Here is a 14,542-nt window from a genome sequence, read left to right as displayed (position 1 = left end):
GTTAAACCTCGGTGGTGCGAACAGAACAGTGTAGCTGTGTCTGGGCTTGCATCTGCTCTACTTTCAGGAGCACCGTTTTCAAGACCTTTCCTTCCTTCCTTCCTTTTTTTTTCAGCAGGAGATGTCCTGCATACTAAACAGAAGAAAAACACTTTCCAAGTTCAAGTAGCAAATCACACCTCTAATTACATTTTGACCTCATTAGTTAAGAAATATTTTAAAGAACTGTGCAGCTCTGTGGATTACCATTTAATGCAGTTACACAAATGTTTGGCATATAATTGATAGTAACAAGTGAGGTTTCTAATTTTTTATGATATTCTGATTTTGTGCAGACCTCCTTAGGTCTTCACGGCTTTCCAGGGGTAGCGACTCACACTTAATATATGCCTCCAGGATTTTAGGCTCAGTGTCTGGGCCACTGGCGGTTTTGAGTGTGGCAGGAAAATGCCAGCCTGTAAATACAGTGCTAAGAGAGCTGGTTCTTGTCCATGTTGCTCTGAGTGTAGGTAGTGCTCTTGGAAGCATGTAGGGTTGGAGACAGGAGACTGCTCCCCTTATTCCAGTGGTTTCTGCTGAAGCACAATGGGCGGCTGGGACAATTGCTCAGGAAGGACCCCGAGAGAGGAGAGCCACCAGCATGGACCTAAGTTTGGCTACATCGCTGTGGCATCCTGCACAGGGACGGTGGAAGGAACACCTCTACTTCATCGTCTTTCTTCTCAGCAGTTTTTATTCTCTTTTAGTTGCTTTCCTGTCACCTTCCCCAGCTCTTTCCCCTCTTCCTCGTTGTCATGGGAACATTCACTACAGTAGTTAAATTATACTATTAAAATATGCTTCTCCAGTAGAATGGTAACAGCTAATATTGATCCAGCTACTGCTGCTGACTCAAGGATATGGTGGAACATATAATCTCTCTTATTTCTCCTTTTAATGCATAATGCAGCTCCTTTCACCTTGGGCTCTGTACTAAAGGTGACAGCCAGCCACAGCAAAATACTTTGACTTGATTTTTTTAATGTGTGGCCCAGCTGAAGCACTGGATGCAGGTGGTGTTATGAAGCTGGCTTTAAAATCTGCAAAAGATTGGTCAGACAGGAAAATAATCACTGTTGCTGTGATTGACCCCTGCAAGCAATAGTTACAGATGTTTGTATGCCAGTGGTGAAAAGACATTCAGATTAAACTGTCAGCGTCCACAGACATGCAATGTGCTCCAAATAACTTTGTAAGTATATTGCGCTCTGTGACAGAAATGGTCAGAATGTAGATGAAAGACGAATAACTACCTTAATATTAAGTGAGGCTGCATTTAAAAATGTAATCAATCATATACATTGTCACTGACATCTGCTTTGATTAATCATCCACACAGTAGCACATGATGTTAAGCAGAGCATGGTAAGCATATTCCTGAGTGACCAGAAAGAAGCAAAAGTTAAAAATTCTATCTTGACATGTGAGTTTGCAGTAGGTTTGCAATGTAAGCATTTCAGTCTCCCACAGTGGTTAATTAACCAGCTCTAATTTTATAGAGTTTCTTGAAATTGGTAGGTTTTGTAAGGTAAGATTTGAGGTGCCTCTGGAATTCCCTTGTTTATCCTTCTTTCACAAAATTTTTGTTTTAGTACCACCTTGTTGTACAAATAATTAGAATAGCACAGTTTTAACGTGAATGGTATTTGCAGCTGGTGCTGCATTTTGCTGTATAAGCGATACAGGCACAGCAAATGGTATTTTAGAGTCTGTGCTGGGAAGACTTCTGTTACCAAAGAGTAAATGCTGTGAAGCTATCAATTTCTAGCTTATTTGTGTTCTTGAAGATCTGCATGTAAGTTATTCTGTGCTAGAACTCATGTTATGTTTTGATCTTTCTAGAGAAAATCAGGCAAAGATATGCAGATCTACCAGGAGAGTTGCACATTATTGAGCTTGAGAAGGACAAAAATGGGCTTGGACTGAGTCTTGCTGGCAACAAGGACCGCTCTCGTATGAGCATCTTTGTAGTTGGTATCAATCCAGATGGACCTGCGGGACGAGATGGAAGGATGCATATTGGTGATGAACTTCTAGAGGTAAGTGTTCCCTTTAACTAAGTAGGGTTCATATGGGGAGAGGGAGAGGCATATGTGAAGCTATCATCTGAATCTTAAATAAAGCCCACAAATGGAATGACGTGGCTGAGGCAAGGAGCTGCACTGATTTATGCCAACTGAGAACTTGGCCTTTGGCAGGTAAATGTGTTTTCAGTGAAACAAAAATCATTGGCCTGTGAAAACTAATGTCTTGTCCGTGAAGTCTGTGCTCTCAGCATGTTCACAAGATATGCTTAGGGAGGGACTGTTGAAAGGCAGGAAGGGGATAGTAAAACTATCCTTGTAGTGCATATGTGGTTTCACAGGGGAATTCACACCTTACATTAAAAAAACAAAACCCCCTCAAAGTTACCATCTGTGTTTTTACAGATGACAGGGATATCCCCCATCCTGAAAATAAAATTTCATGCTGTAATCTGTTTTGATCTGTTGTAACTTAAAATACTTCTTTTCTTTAGTAGTGTCTGGCACAAGGTCACGCACAAGGCAAGAGAGCTCATTAGCAAGTAGAGTATTTTGTCTTCACTTTTTCTTCTGTCTCCTTGTTTCACCTTCAGATTGAAAAAGCATATTTCCTATGCTTTATCTTATTTTTGGCTGTTACAGAATGACACTTTGCTGCGATACCTGCAGTGGTTCCCCACACCATGATTGCTTCAGTGGTTTTAAAAAATCATCCATTCCTGGGGATCTTTCCTTTAGAGGGAAGCTTTCACAGCAGAGTAGGTATATGTTGACCTACTGCTCTCCATTGGTGGTGCTTTTTTGATCTTGCAGCAACTGTCTCTGTGCCTTCAGAGAACCACCTATTTTGTCATGTTTCTTGATTTGAGAAAGAGCAGTTTGACTGCCTGGGAATACCTTGGGAGTACTCAGAATTGTCTAAGCATTTGTCATTGTTGAACAGTTGTGTAATTACAGGTTTTCAATACACATAGTACAAGACAGACATGTTTTGCTATAATAATACCACCATCTGAAGTTTATTATTTTCTTTTTAAGTGTGATGGATTGTTTGAAGGTCTATACCATCCTGGAATAGGGTAGGAAAATTACCTTCTGCTTCAACTCTATCTTTTCTTTCTGTCCCTGGCACTGAATTCTAGTAGTAAAAAAAATAGAATTGTTGAATTTTGAGTTGTAAGGACTTATGACACTGTTTTCCTCTGTGCAAATCATAGACCAGGTAGTTCCTGGTAGAGGAAAGGTAGAACCTTTTGTGTCGATACTTCCCCACAAAGAAGGATCCATTGAAGTTGTTTTATATCTCATGAGTTATGCCTTGCAGTGGTTGTTTGATCTAATGTTGGGTACAGCTAGCAGTACTTAAAAGATGCACCATCTGTGGTTCATCACATATATCTCAAGTCTTGGGATTTGCATGTAGGAGCCATGTTATAAGTAGCATTTTTCAAAGTAATGTTGTTGCCCTCATTTCTCTCCCCATCAAGTTAGAGATAAAATGGTTTTTTTCTCTAGTGAAAGAAAAGTTCACCATCTCAAAAATGCCAAACTTCAAATAAACCGAAGTTCAAAGACTTTGGTAAAGACCTCTGTTGTTTACCTTTGCAATCAAGTTAAAGGTGTTTCACCAGTGGGTAGAAATGCAATTACTTATATGAAAGGATGTGGTGATCTCATTCTGGTCCCCAGTGAGTATGTATTCAGTGTCAAAACATCCTGTATTACAAAGGAATGGGTTGTGCGTTAGTCATGTACAGACATCTTGTGTTCACACCAGTGGTCAATTATTCACAGCTCTGTTTTTTTGTCTTTTAAAAGCATTTCAGTGTTATGTGAATAGCATTGAAGTGGAACTAATGGGCATTTACTCTGGCAGGTTTTTTTCAATAACCATTAGGTTCAATAAATTTCAGTAACCATTAGGAATCCTTGTACCTACAAGTATATGGGTCAGCAAGGTAGGAGCATCATGAAATGGTTGGGCCTGGAAGGGGCCTCTGGAGGTCATCTGATCCAACCTGTCTTCCTCGGGCAGGGCCACTTCAAAGCAATTGCCCAGGACTGTGTCCAGGTGGCTTATATCTTCAGTATGATTTCACACTACTTCCATGCCACTGATGCAGAAATCAAGGTGGTCAACTGGTTTTGCTTGCAGCGCCTTTTACGATATATTTACAAAATACTTTAAAAGAGCATTGAAGGCAAACTCGAGTGTTCAGAAGTGAGGAAATGAAAATTGTTTGGGTTTTTTTCTGTTAAAGACATAAAAGACTCTGAGTATGGTTGTCGATTGCAGAAGCATTTTACATCTCTCCCATAGTATCCTTCCTTCATTCTGAAGGAAGTTGCATGAAGCAACTTCACTTCTCTTCCTTTGGATAGCGTATGTAGGTATTAAGCTACTCTACATGCTGACTGAGCTGCTGGCCATTGCCACTGGTCAAATATTCTGTATTCTGTAAGGAAAAAAAGCTATTGGACTTTGCAACTGCTTCATAAGCATTTGAGATCGTTTTCCCCAGTATTCTCACCTGTCCATCAGCAAATAGACCGCCCTCATCTTACTGCATATTTGAAATACATTTGCACCTGCATCTTTGATTACACATCAGTTTTGAATAGTAGAGCGTATCAACAAGAGAAGGGATTAACATCTCAGGAAGCCTGTGGCATTTCTGCACTGCGTTGAGATGCCCTAGTGAATCCTGTTGGTTAGTGCTGTAGCAGTGTGTCCAAGTTATTCCCTGTGGTTGTTGACAGAGGGGTAAGGTTAGTGGGATGGACGTATATAGATAGCTATAGATAGACATTACCTCTTCATTTTTCTTTTGAACTGGATTTTCTTTGGATTCAATTGAAGGATGCTGGATGCTGCCAGACAGAATCACAGAATCACCAGGTTGGAAAGGACCCACTGGATCATCAAGTCCAACCATTCCTAACACTCCCTAAACCATGTCCCTAAGCACTTCATCCACCTTTTCCTTAAACACCTCCAGGGAAGGCGACTCGACCACCTCCCTGGGCAGCCTCTAACAGTGCCCAATGACTCTTTCTGTGAAGAATTTTTTTCTGATATCCAACCTGAACCTCCCCTGGCGGAGCTTCAGGCCATTCCCTCTTGTCCTGTCCCCTGTCACTTGGGAGAAGAGGCTAGCTCCCTCCTCTCCACAACCTCCTTTCAGGTAGTTGTAGAGAGTAATAAGGTCTCCCCTCAGCCTCCTTTTCTCCAGGCTAAACAACCCCAGCTCTCTCAGCCGCTCCTCGTAAGACTTGTTCTCCAGCCCCTTCACCAGCTTCGTTGCTCTTCTCTGGACACGCTCCAGAGCCTCAACATCCTTCTTGTGGTGAGGAGTCCAGAACTGAACACAGTATTCGAGGTGTGGTCTCACCAGTGCCGAGTACAGAGGGAGAATCACCTCCCTAGACCTGCTGGTGACCCCATTTCTGATACAAGCCAAGATTCCATTGGCCTTCTTGGCCACCTGGGCACACTGCTGGCTCATGTTCAGTCGGCTGTCAACCAGCACCCCCAGGTCCTTCTCTTCCGTGCAGCTCTCAAGCCACTCTTCCCCCAGTCTGTAGCACTGCATAGGGTTGTTGTGCCCCAAGGGCAGGACCCGGCATTTGGTCTTGTTAAACCTCATGCCATTGGTCTCAGCCCAGCGGTCCAGCCTGTTCAGATCCCTCTGCAGAGCCTCCCTACCCTCCAGCAGATCCACACTTCCTCCCAGCTTAGACTGCCTTAGCTCATTATTCATAATATCTTTTGTCACTGAATTAATGAAATATCATCTCACTTTTAGTTTCTCCAAACAGCAGTAGTCTGTGGGGGGAATGATCCTGGCTTGTTTTTTAAGTCAGTCCAGCCTGTACATTGAATGAAATGCGGGTGACATAAAAAAATTGTATGTATTCATTATTTTTTTAAGTACATCTTTTGTGATATATTTTGGTTGGGTAAATAGCTGGAGAAGACAGCTTTTTGAGGGAGAAGGTCCTTTCATCCTACTTTCATACATAGAGGAAAATTACTTGGGTTAGAATTTGCTCTCTCTGCACAAGAATCTATTTTTTACATGATACAAGTTATGCTTTTCTGTTCTGTTTACACGCAAAGAAACCATCTGTGGCGCTCTTGCCTTGCACTCTTGCTGTTCTGGTGCAGGTGTCTGCACTGCTTCATATCTTATTAGTTTGGACTTAGTCCTGTGGCTGATTGTGCCCAGCATGGCCCACAGCATGTTCACATGGTGCTGTAGCTATGCTGTTAAGCCCTGCTGCTCGTGAACTCTGCATGGATCTGTCCTTTTAGTAAGTTTGTTCGCACTGGATAATCCACATTATTATTATTATTATTATTATTATTATTATTATCTCTCCATAAGTGAGTCAACTGCATTCTATGAATAAATCAAGCTGTACAGAGCCATCTTACGCTAAAATACAGATGTTGGGATTTTCTGCCACCTACCTGTCCCTGCTTATCTTGCTGAAAATGGGGCAGGAGGTGGAAGGAAACTGCTTGTTTGGTTATTTTGCTCTAGGAGGACCCAGCACTGCTTGAAAGAGTGAAAGCTAGTCTTCATAATCAAGAATCAGAGTACAGGCTTACCTGTTGTCCCTTCTGGACAGCTGCATGAGAGGCAGTTATGTTTTTTTCTTTTTTTTTTTTTAATGCCATTTCTGTTGTATCTCAAAATAAATTTTTATTGTGATTTCACTTCAAGAGTCTTAGATAAACCTGTTATGCTACAACAATATAATATAATATATACATCAGTATTTTGCGCAGGTAAATGAACTACCCAGCCAAATTCACAATGCCACTTCTGATCTAGAATATGGGGGCTGGTGTTTTATTCTCAGTTCACTTGTGATATTATGTTAGCTTTTCCTGTTTCAGGACAATTGCTTTAGATTAGGCAAGTGGCACTATCCCTCAAAAGGGACAGTCACTTAAACATAGAGGGATAGTGGGGTTTTCACATGAGAAGGGTCATCTTGAATAATTAACTCCAGTGGTGGTATTTTTTCAAATTGCTATTTAAACACAATAGTCATAGTTTCTGTTATTGTTTTCAGATTCATTTACTGAAGGTAATGTTGAGGGATAGTGTCCTTCTGGTCTTTTTGTAGGAGGTTACAAATACTTTCTTCATGTACTTTGTACAAAGGCTGCCCCTTAGGGTTAGCGTTGGGTGGTGATTCTTAAAGCTGTAAATAGGGTAAAGCTGTAATCAAAAAAACGTTTGTTCACAAGGGCAGAGACAGTCTGCAGTTTTGTCATCCAGTCTCTTTCCACGCTCTCTAGATGGGGAACTGCAGGGGTCAGCTGCTTGCCAAGCCAATGGCAAAGCCGAACTGCGACACGGGGCACGAGATTTTCTGTCTTAACGGAGTTCATAGTCTGTTGATCACTGTAGGTGATGCACGTGTTTGAACATGTGCTGGGAAATAGATTTGGTGAAGAAATAAGAATTCACATTCTGATTAATTAATTTTTCATTCCAGTGTTTTTTTCTTGCTTTATTATTTGGCAGTTTAGTGTATTGGGGTCTTTAGTCTCTATAATCTGACTGATTAAAAAGTTTTTTAAACTTTTCCCATTGTTTCAGAGTCTGGTTGTATCTCGAAATGCTACAGTTCCTGTGGTTAGAAGGAACTTAATGCATTGATACAAAGAAATAATTCTTATAGAAAGCCATGCCAGTTCTTTTACAAGCTTTGGGGTATCATTTAACTTGATTTTCATAAAAATCAGATGATACTAATTTTATGGATTTCCATTACTGCCACATAGTAAAAATAGTGCACTTTTTTTTAATATCCATGTCTAATGTTTCTCCTCTGCAAATTAAAGTTTGAGAAGCAAACAATCCTTTACATTTTTTTCTCTTAATTTAAGAGTTCAGATTTCAGTGAGTTTGTACTTTCTGCTGCTTTAGTGTATGAAACTGTAAACCAAAACTTTTGTAGGTGAGGGCAACAGTACAGTTGGGATATGTGATAAAATCTGCCATAAAGCAGTGTAGGGTTATATTAAAAATTAAACTTAAACCTGCTGACCTGACCTCATACCTGTCACATGTTTTTATCTTTCTCAGTTCTCCCTTGTCTTTCCAAGAGATTATATAAAGAGACACTTAAAGAAGAGTTGAGGTTGCTTTAGATCAGCCTTTTGCTTAGTCAAAGCTTTGTTTTTCTTTTCTAATCATTAACGAGAAAAGTAAAGCACAGATTTATAGGTTTTGACTGCCAGAGTACTGTTTGGTTAATCTGACGTGTTAGTTTATTTAATTTGAAAGATGTAAAATGGTGTTACGTATGAAATCATAGATATTCTCTTTTTTGTTTTACTTAAGTAGGCCTTTGTGCTTTGGTCATCACTGTGGTGTATGAAGCTGATGGAACATTAATTTACTTTGCAAAAGAAAGTGACCCTTTTTATGAAAAAAAAAGAAAAAAGAAAAATTAATACTGCCTGTGGTAACTATGTGGAACAGTCCAAAACCTTCTGGAGATATATTACTCTGATTATCCTTTCATTTTGGTGTAATTAAACAATTATAACTTACAGACCCAGCTCACAGCTAATTAAATTTTGGACTATTTGATACATGTCCCGAATAGGATTAATGTAGCTAGAGTAAAGACTATAAATTTTAATCTAAGAAGTCTGCTGTTTAGAAAAACTAATGGCAATTTAACTAAATCCCAACAGTTTGTAAACGTACAGTATTCCCAGTGAATAATTTATTTTTGAACTTAGAAAAAGAAAGTAAACAAACTCACTGTATTTTTCAAGTCCAGCTTGAAACCAGAGTGCAACTGTGAACATCCAATTTGCCATCAGATTTTTAAATTTATCTCTGAACAAGTCACAGCCTAGGATGTTGCTTCTCGCCCTGTCTTTGCAACCATGGCAGCTGGGGCAGCACCAAGTTAAAACTTTGCAGATGTTGGTGTGGTGCTCTTTGCTCAGTGCTGATTGTTTTCTGCTGCCTCAGACTCTCGTAGACCTTCTTTGGTTCTCTCTTCGTATAGTAATCGACTTGGTAGATAAATGGTTTGCACTTGAGTCTTCATGAACAATCAAGTATTAGGGGCTTTATTCCTGTTCCTGCATTGTCCTTGTACAACTAATGAACTTGCATGTTGTTTTGAAATTATAGCCTATTGAAAATAAGGCTGGAATATTGTGAAGTTGCCAGTATGACCAAGTGGCCTGTATGAGACTAGGCTGTAAGACTTGGCCAGTTATTTCTTCTTGTTTGAATGAAAAAATCTGCTAAGAGTGCAAACCCAAAATCCAGTACAGAAATTTTCAGTAACAATAAGTCATCCTATAGTCATTAGTAAATTGTTCCTGTGCTTCATTGTTATTGTTTTAAACAGCAATAGTATATCAAATGTGAATGTAAATATTATGTTGTAAATGAAGAGTGGAAGGAAAAAATTGGCAGTATTGAAAGAAAGCTGGCTGCTCACTCTGGAAGGGTGTGTGAACACTTGAGCTCCAGAGAGGTGCATTAATCTAATCAAGATGCTTGGAGTTCAAATTTTGACAGAGTTAAATAGCAGATTATTCTGCATGCTTGGAAGCCTCTGATGCTTGCTTAGACAGCAAGACACAGTGCGAGCTGAACCATGAACCTGAACTAACATAATGACTACAAATACTATTAATTTCAATTTCTTTATCTTTTGCCTTCTTTTTTTGGACAAAATAAAAGATGTTAAATATAGGTTTTGAATTAGTTTCTATATTCATGTTTACAGGTATTCAGGTGTAGGTAAATAATTGTTCTTCAACAGAACATTGCTATCTTGATGCTTATTCCAGTCCAAATTGTCAAAGTTGAAGGAAAACCTGCTCCTTGCTGTCAGAGGAGGATATTTTCCTTTACCACCTTAATGAGTGTTCTCTTCAGCTTAGCTTTAAATCTGAAAATCTTCAGGGTACAGCTAAAGAGACTGCTCAAGTGTTTTATTAATCTCCTTGACATAGTCTTCTTTTTCCCACCATACTCAGCTCAGTTTTTAGTTTCTTTAAATTTATTGTGGTATTCATAGGTACCTTATGTTCTACATATGATCTTTGTGATGGTAGTTTGTGCAATGCCTGAGCTGAAAGGCAAAAATTCTTAGGATAGCTCTGAGATGGGAGGCATTAATAAAGAGGAGCTGAAGCCCAAGAAACTCAGGGCACTTTGGGCAGGCTGAGGTGGAGCAAGGTGTTAAGGACAAGCCCTGCCCGTGAAATAGGTGTGATGCTTTAAATAATCTGATTTTACACTGCACATTATTTTTGTGGTATGATACTGAGCATGCTTTTAATTGGCTTGGAAGTACCTGATATATTCATCTCTGAAATGCTGTTGTCCTTGTGAAAGTCCCAGTCACTGAGCATGGCACTGGGAAACAGTACGCATCTTATTTTCCTCAAACTGAGAAAAGACATCTAGTTCCTACAGGAAGAACAGTCTTGAAGCGCAGGCTGTACTAAAGTCAGGCTATTTCCCTCTGAAAACTGTAGTGTTTGCTTGCATGCAATAAAAGTGTGCAAAGTAGTCTTTGGACAGACTTGGTGTCCGTCACTGTGCTTAGTTGTTTGATCCATCACAGCAAGAGTAATGTGGCATGTCCTTAAGTTGTCCTTTCTGTCCTCATGGTTATCAGTTTTCCTTCTTTCCATGGAACTGAGGAGTCAGCACAATCTTAACAGCAAGTTTTCCTAATTGCCAATTGCCTGTAGGTAAAGTATAGGTGTGTTGGTCTCAAAATCTGTGCTGTTGTCATATCTGTATGATTCTTGTCAGATCAAGTTGTTTTCAAAAAAATCTGAAAATAGTACCTAATATCCATTCTGTGGGTCTGTGAAAAAGAATAAAAGATTTTTCTCAATTTCAGCTTGCTGATAAGACTAAATTAGCCCTACATTAATTCCTGGTTTGTATTGCTCTAGAATAAAACTTGGAACGTTTTGGTGTTAATGCAGTATTTTTCATTTGATAAATTAGAGTCTAAGATTATGAAGATGTAATATTTTAAATCCATTCTAAGGCTGCTGTTCTGTGGACCTTTCAAAAGGAACAGTAAGAAAGATGAGGCGCTTTTTAAAGTGCTGCTGCTGAGCTGCAGACTACACCCCATCCTCTGGTAGGCAGTTGAGAGAAGGGCAACCACCTTGGGCAGTCCAAAGCCAAGAGGAACAGTGTCTGTCTCCTCCTACGTGTGTATCATATGATGTCTTTCTGCAGCACAGGTGTGCCTGAAAGAGGTTCTTCATCAGTTCTCGTATTTCTGTCTCAACAACACTGTACAGACAGATATATATATATGTATCTGTGCAATGTTGATATTCCTGGCTGTAAGAGCCTCAAAAAAACAATTTATATTTTGCAGACTGCATTTTCTTTGAATCTTCTCTTTATACCACAGTAAATTTGGAAGTTTTGGTGATGTAAATTAAAACAATGCATACTTCTCCACTTATACAAAAATCTTCATTTTCTTTTAACAGATAAACAATCAGATATTGTATGGAAGAAGTCACCAGAATGCTTCTGCAATCATTAAGACTGCCCCATCAAAGGTTAAGCTAGTTTTCATACGGTAAGAACAGTTTTCATCAAGAGATTTGTTTGCCCTTTGTCCCCTTGCATTACATATGTAATTTACATATTTATCCCATTTTGAAAATGCTGAACTTGCTCAGTTCCCTTTGAAGTGAAATAAACCCTTTCTTTGACTACTTATCTCACAACTATTGAAGAGATCCCCTTAATAACTTACATAAATAAGATCTAATGTAATTGAGTGCCTGATTTAGTGGTCTCTGCTGAAGACTTAAGCTGTCCCTCTTGGGTTTGAGAGTCCCCTGATAAGAGCTTCTTCCTCCAGAACTTACTAAAGTGCTTTAGGCTGGTTCTGCCGGTGCAAAGACGAGGTGAGCAGTTTGCTTCACCCAGACTGCCAGAAGGAAATTAAAACAGTGCAGAGGCTTAGGGCAGAAAGGGAGCAGCTGTGAGGGGAGCAGGCAAGCATGGATGGAGTACATGGAGCATGGGCTGGGTCTATTTGTGAAGTATAGCTTTGTATGTACATGAAAAAGGGATTTAAAGAGCTTCGGCTTGTTTGTACAGAGATGGAACCTGAATTTGACAAGGAGCACTGGGATGGCTTATGTAGGAGGCAATACACTAAAGCAACCTTTCGTCTGCCTAAGAATTATATGTGGGTATCTTTTCTTCTACTCCAAGCATGAAAATCTTTTCTTTTAGACTTTATGTGAGTTAAGGATACACCATATGTTCACTCTGTCATTCAGGAGGTGCTACTCTTGTGACCCTGGATGGGAGGTCTGGGAAGAAGCAGCCCCTTTCCCAGAACTCATATGTGCTTTAATACGATGGAATTTCATAAATGCATCTGTTTGAGCCATGGCTTCCATTGGGCACTTACACTCGTGCTGGTTTATAATGTGATCCTTCTGCCAACATATACATCATACTTGATATTGTTTTATATTCTTCAGCTTACCTATGAACAGTGTAATAATCTGTGGGTGAATGCATATAAATGTGTACATTTACTTGCCTGGCTCTGTCTGGTACAGCATACATAGAAATGATGGAAGAGCAGCATTAGTGCAGTGAAGAATGAGTTGCTATACTTGGCAGCACAGAGGATCTGGAGGAGATTAATGATTTTGCCTGCAGCTCCCATGTTACTTTCCCCAGCTATTGAAAATTAAACGTCATGTACAACAACTCACTCACCATTACTTAATTGCATGCGGAAAATGTGTCTGGTTGGAAGCAGAGGCAGAACCACAACTTATGAAACCAAAATCCAGAGTGGTTTTAGTGCTTTTAGGTAGCAACAGAGAGTGTAAGCTTCTTGCAGCCTGCCCTGCTGCACCAAGTGCACTCCAGAGCTGCACGAAGGGTGTGTGTTAGCTTCCGTCACCCATGGATTGGAAATCCTTCGTGCGTGTTTTGTATCGTGTTTAAAACATAAAGGACATGTAAGTTCTTAGCCATATTCAGATTGTGTGTGTAGAAGTGGATTTCAAGGAAAAATATGTCTTAATGATCATAATTAGTAGATATTGGAAATGCTGTTGGATAAATCTTGTCTCTAGAGCTTTAAGAAAAAGTTTCCATTTTCCAGTGCTGCTTCTGAGGTTGTTAACTTATGTCGTCACACTTCCCAAGAGCACATGTCTTGTCACTGCTTTTGGCCTTGCGTTAGAGTACGCTGACAACTGACGGGTGTCTTTGATTGACCTGAGTTTGAACAGCAGTGAAAAGAAATTTTCCCACTGAGAGAATGTCGTTAGTAATGAGAGCATTGCAGTAAAAGGGGCATTTCAAAATTCAGCAAAGCCAAATCAGTCTAACTCTCTTAAAGGTGATTTTTAAAGAGAAGCAAGAATAATTGTCTTTTCTCGTGCAGACTATAGCCCATGGGCCCGTCATATGTTGGTGCATCCCATTCCTACACTTCAGACCACAAAAATACTGGATGGGCAAAAGACTGTGCTGGTCTCAGAAGACTTGTTTGTGGTGCAGTTTGGTAGAAAAAGTTATTTCTTGCTTTATCATCTTGTTTTAAAACTATAATACAAAATAGGGGTATTGAAATGCCACTGGCATTGTGGTGCCAGCCATAGTAAGTAAGAGCAGCGACAGGCATCTTTAATCTCCATCCATCTCTTGTACGTGCATGTGCAATAGCTTTTCCAGCTGAGAACAAAGCGCTGAGTGTAGCAGGCTCAGCTTTCCTGGTAGGTTTGCTGCTTGGCTGATTTCAGATGTGTTCCTCTGGGCTCTAATGATGTAGAAAGAGCAGGATACCGTTACATTTGTTATGCTTTGAAAATGAGAAGGGAGCTGCAACAGAAACACTATTTTCTTCCTTCTGAGCTCTGTTGCCTTTGCAACTGCTTTTAAAGGTAGAAGGCCTGTAGTGTAATGTAGCCAAAACACATCCCGGAGCACACAGTAAGAGGAGGCCACAGCTCACCGTGGCAAAAGAAATGTGTACTGCAGGAGTTACGAGAGAGATGGATTTGGTTTTCATGTGCATTAAAATTCTAATTTCACCAGTGAAAGACCTGAGTGGGTTATAGTTTTCCAGAAACACATCATTGTGCAAGATAAACAGTTCCTGCATGCCTGACTGAGCTGACCTAGGACATAAAAGCAAAACTAGTGGGACGCTTGGGCTGTTTCTAAAACGTGCCCTGTTTGATATCCTGAGGCCTTACTTTCCTCAGACGAAGGATGCTCAGCAATAAGCATGCTACTTTTCACTTTGAAGCACGGCATCAAAATTTTCCCATTTCTGGTGTTTTGGTTCATGTGCAGGGCAGGGGGATGTTTTCATAAAGTCTTTAATCAGTTACAAGAGAAGCCCAGAAATTCCTGGGCACAGAAATGCCTTTCTCTGAGAACTGTAATAACTATCAT

The 14,542-nt window shown here is 40.0% G+C and overlaps 1 protein-coding gene across 6 annotated transcripts in view; it reads left to right on the top strand.

Moving 5' to 3' along the window:
* Positions 1-14,542, top strand: part of PATJ (PATJ crumbs cell polarity complex component) — a 158,313-nt gene that overhangs the window by 90,343 nt on the left and 53,428 nt on the right. For all 6 annotated transcript variants that reach the window (XM_054072365.1, XM_054072367.1, XM_054072364.1 and 3 more), the window contains exons 28-29: positions 1,882-2,078; positions 11,590-11,681. In XM_054072365.1, the coding sequence (XP_053928340.1) occupies positions 1,882-2,078; positions 11,590-11,681 (289 nt within the window). The remainder of the gene's footprint in view (positions 1-1,881; positions 2,079-11,589; positions 11,682-14,542) is intronic.

The sequence above is a fragment of the Cuculus canorus genome, chromosome 8 (genome assembly GCF_017976375.1).
Source record: "Cuculus canorus isolate bCucCan1 chromosome 8, bCucCan1.pri, whole genome shotgun sequence".
Classification (NCBI taxonomy): domain Eukaryota; kingdom Metazoa; phylum Chordata; class Aves; order Cuculiformes; family Cuculidae; genus Cuculus; species Cuculus canorus.
The sequence above is the reverse complement of the archived record's forward strand: the minus strand, read 5'-3'. Positions and strand labels throughout refer to the sequence as shown.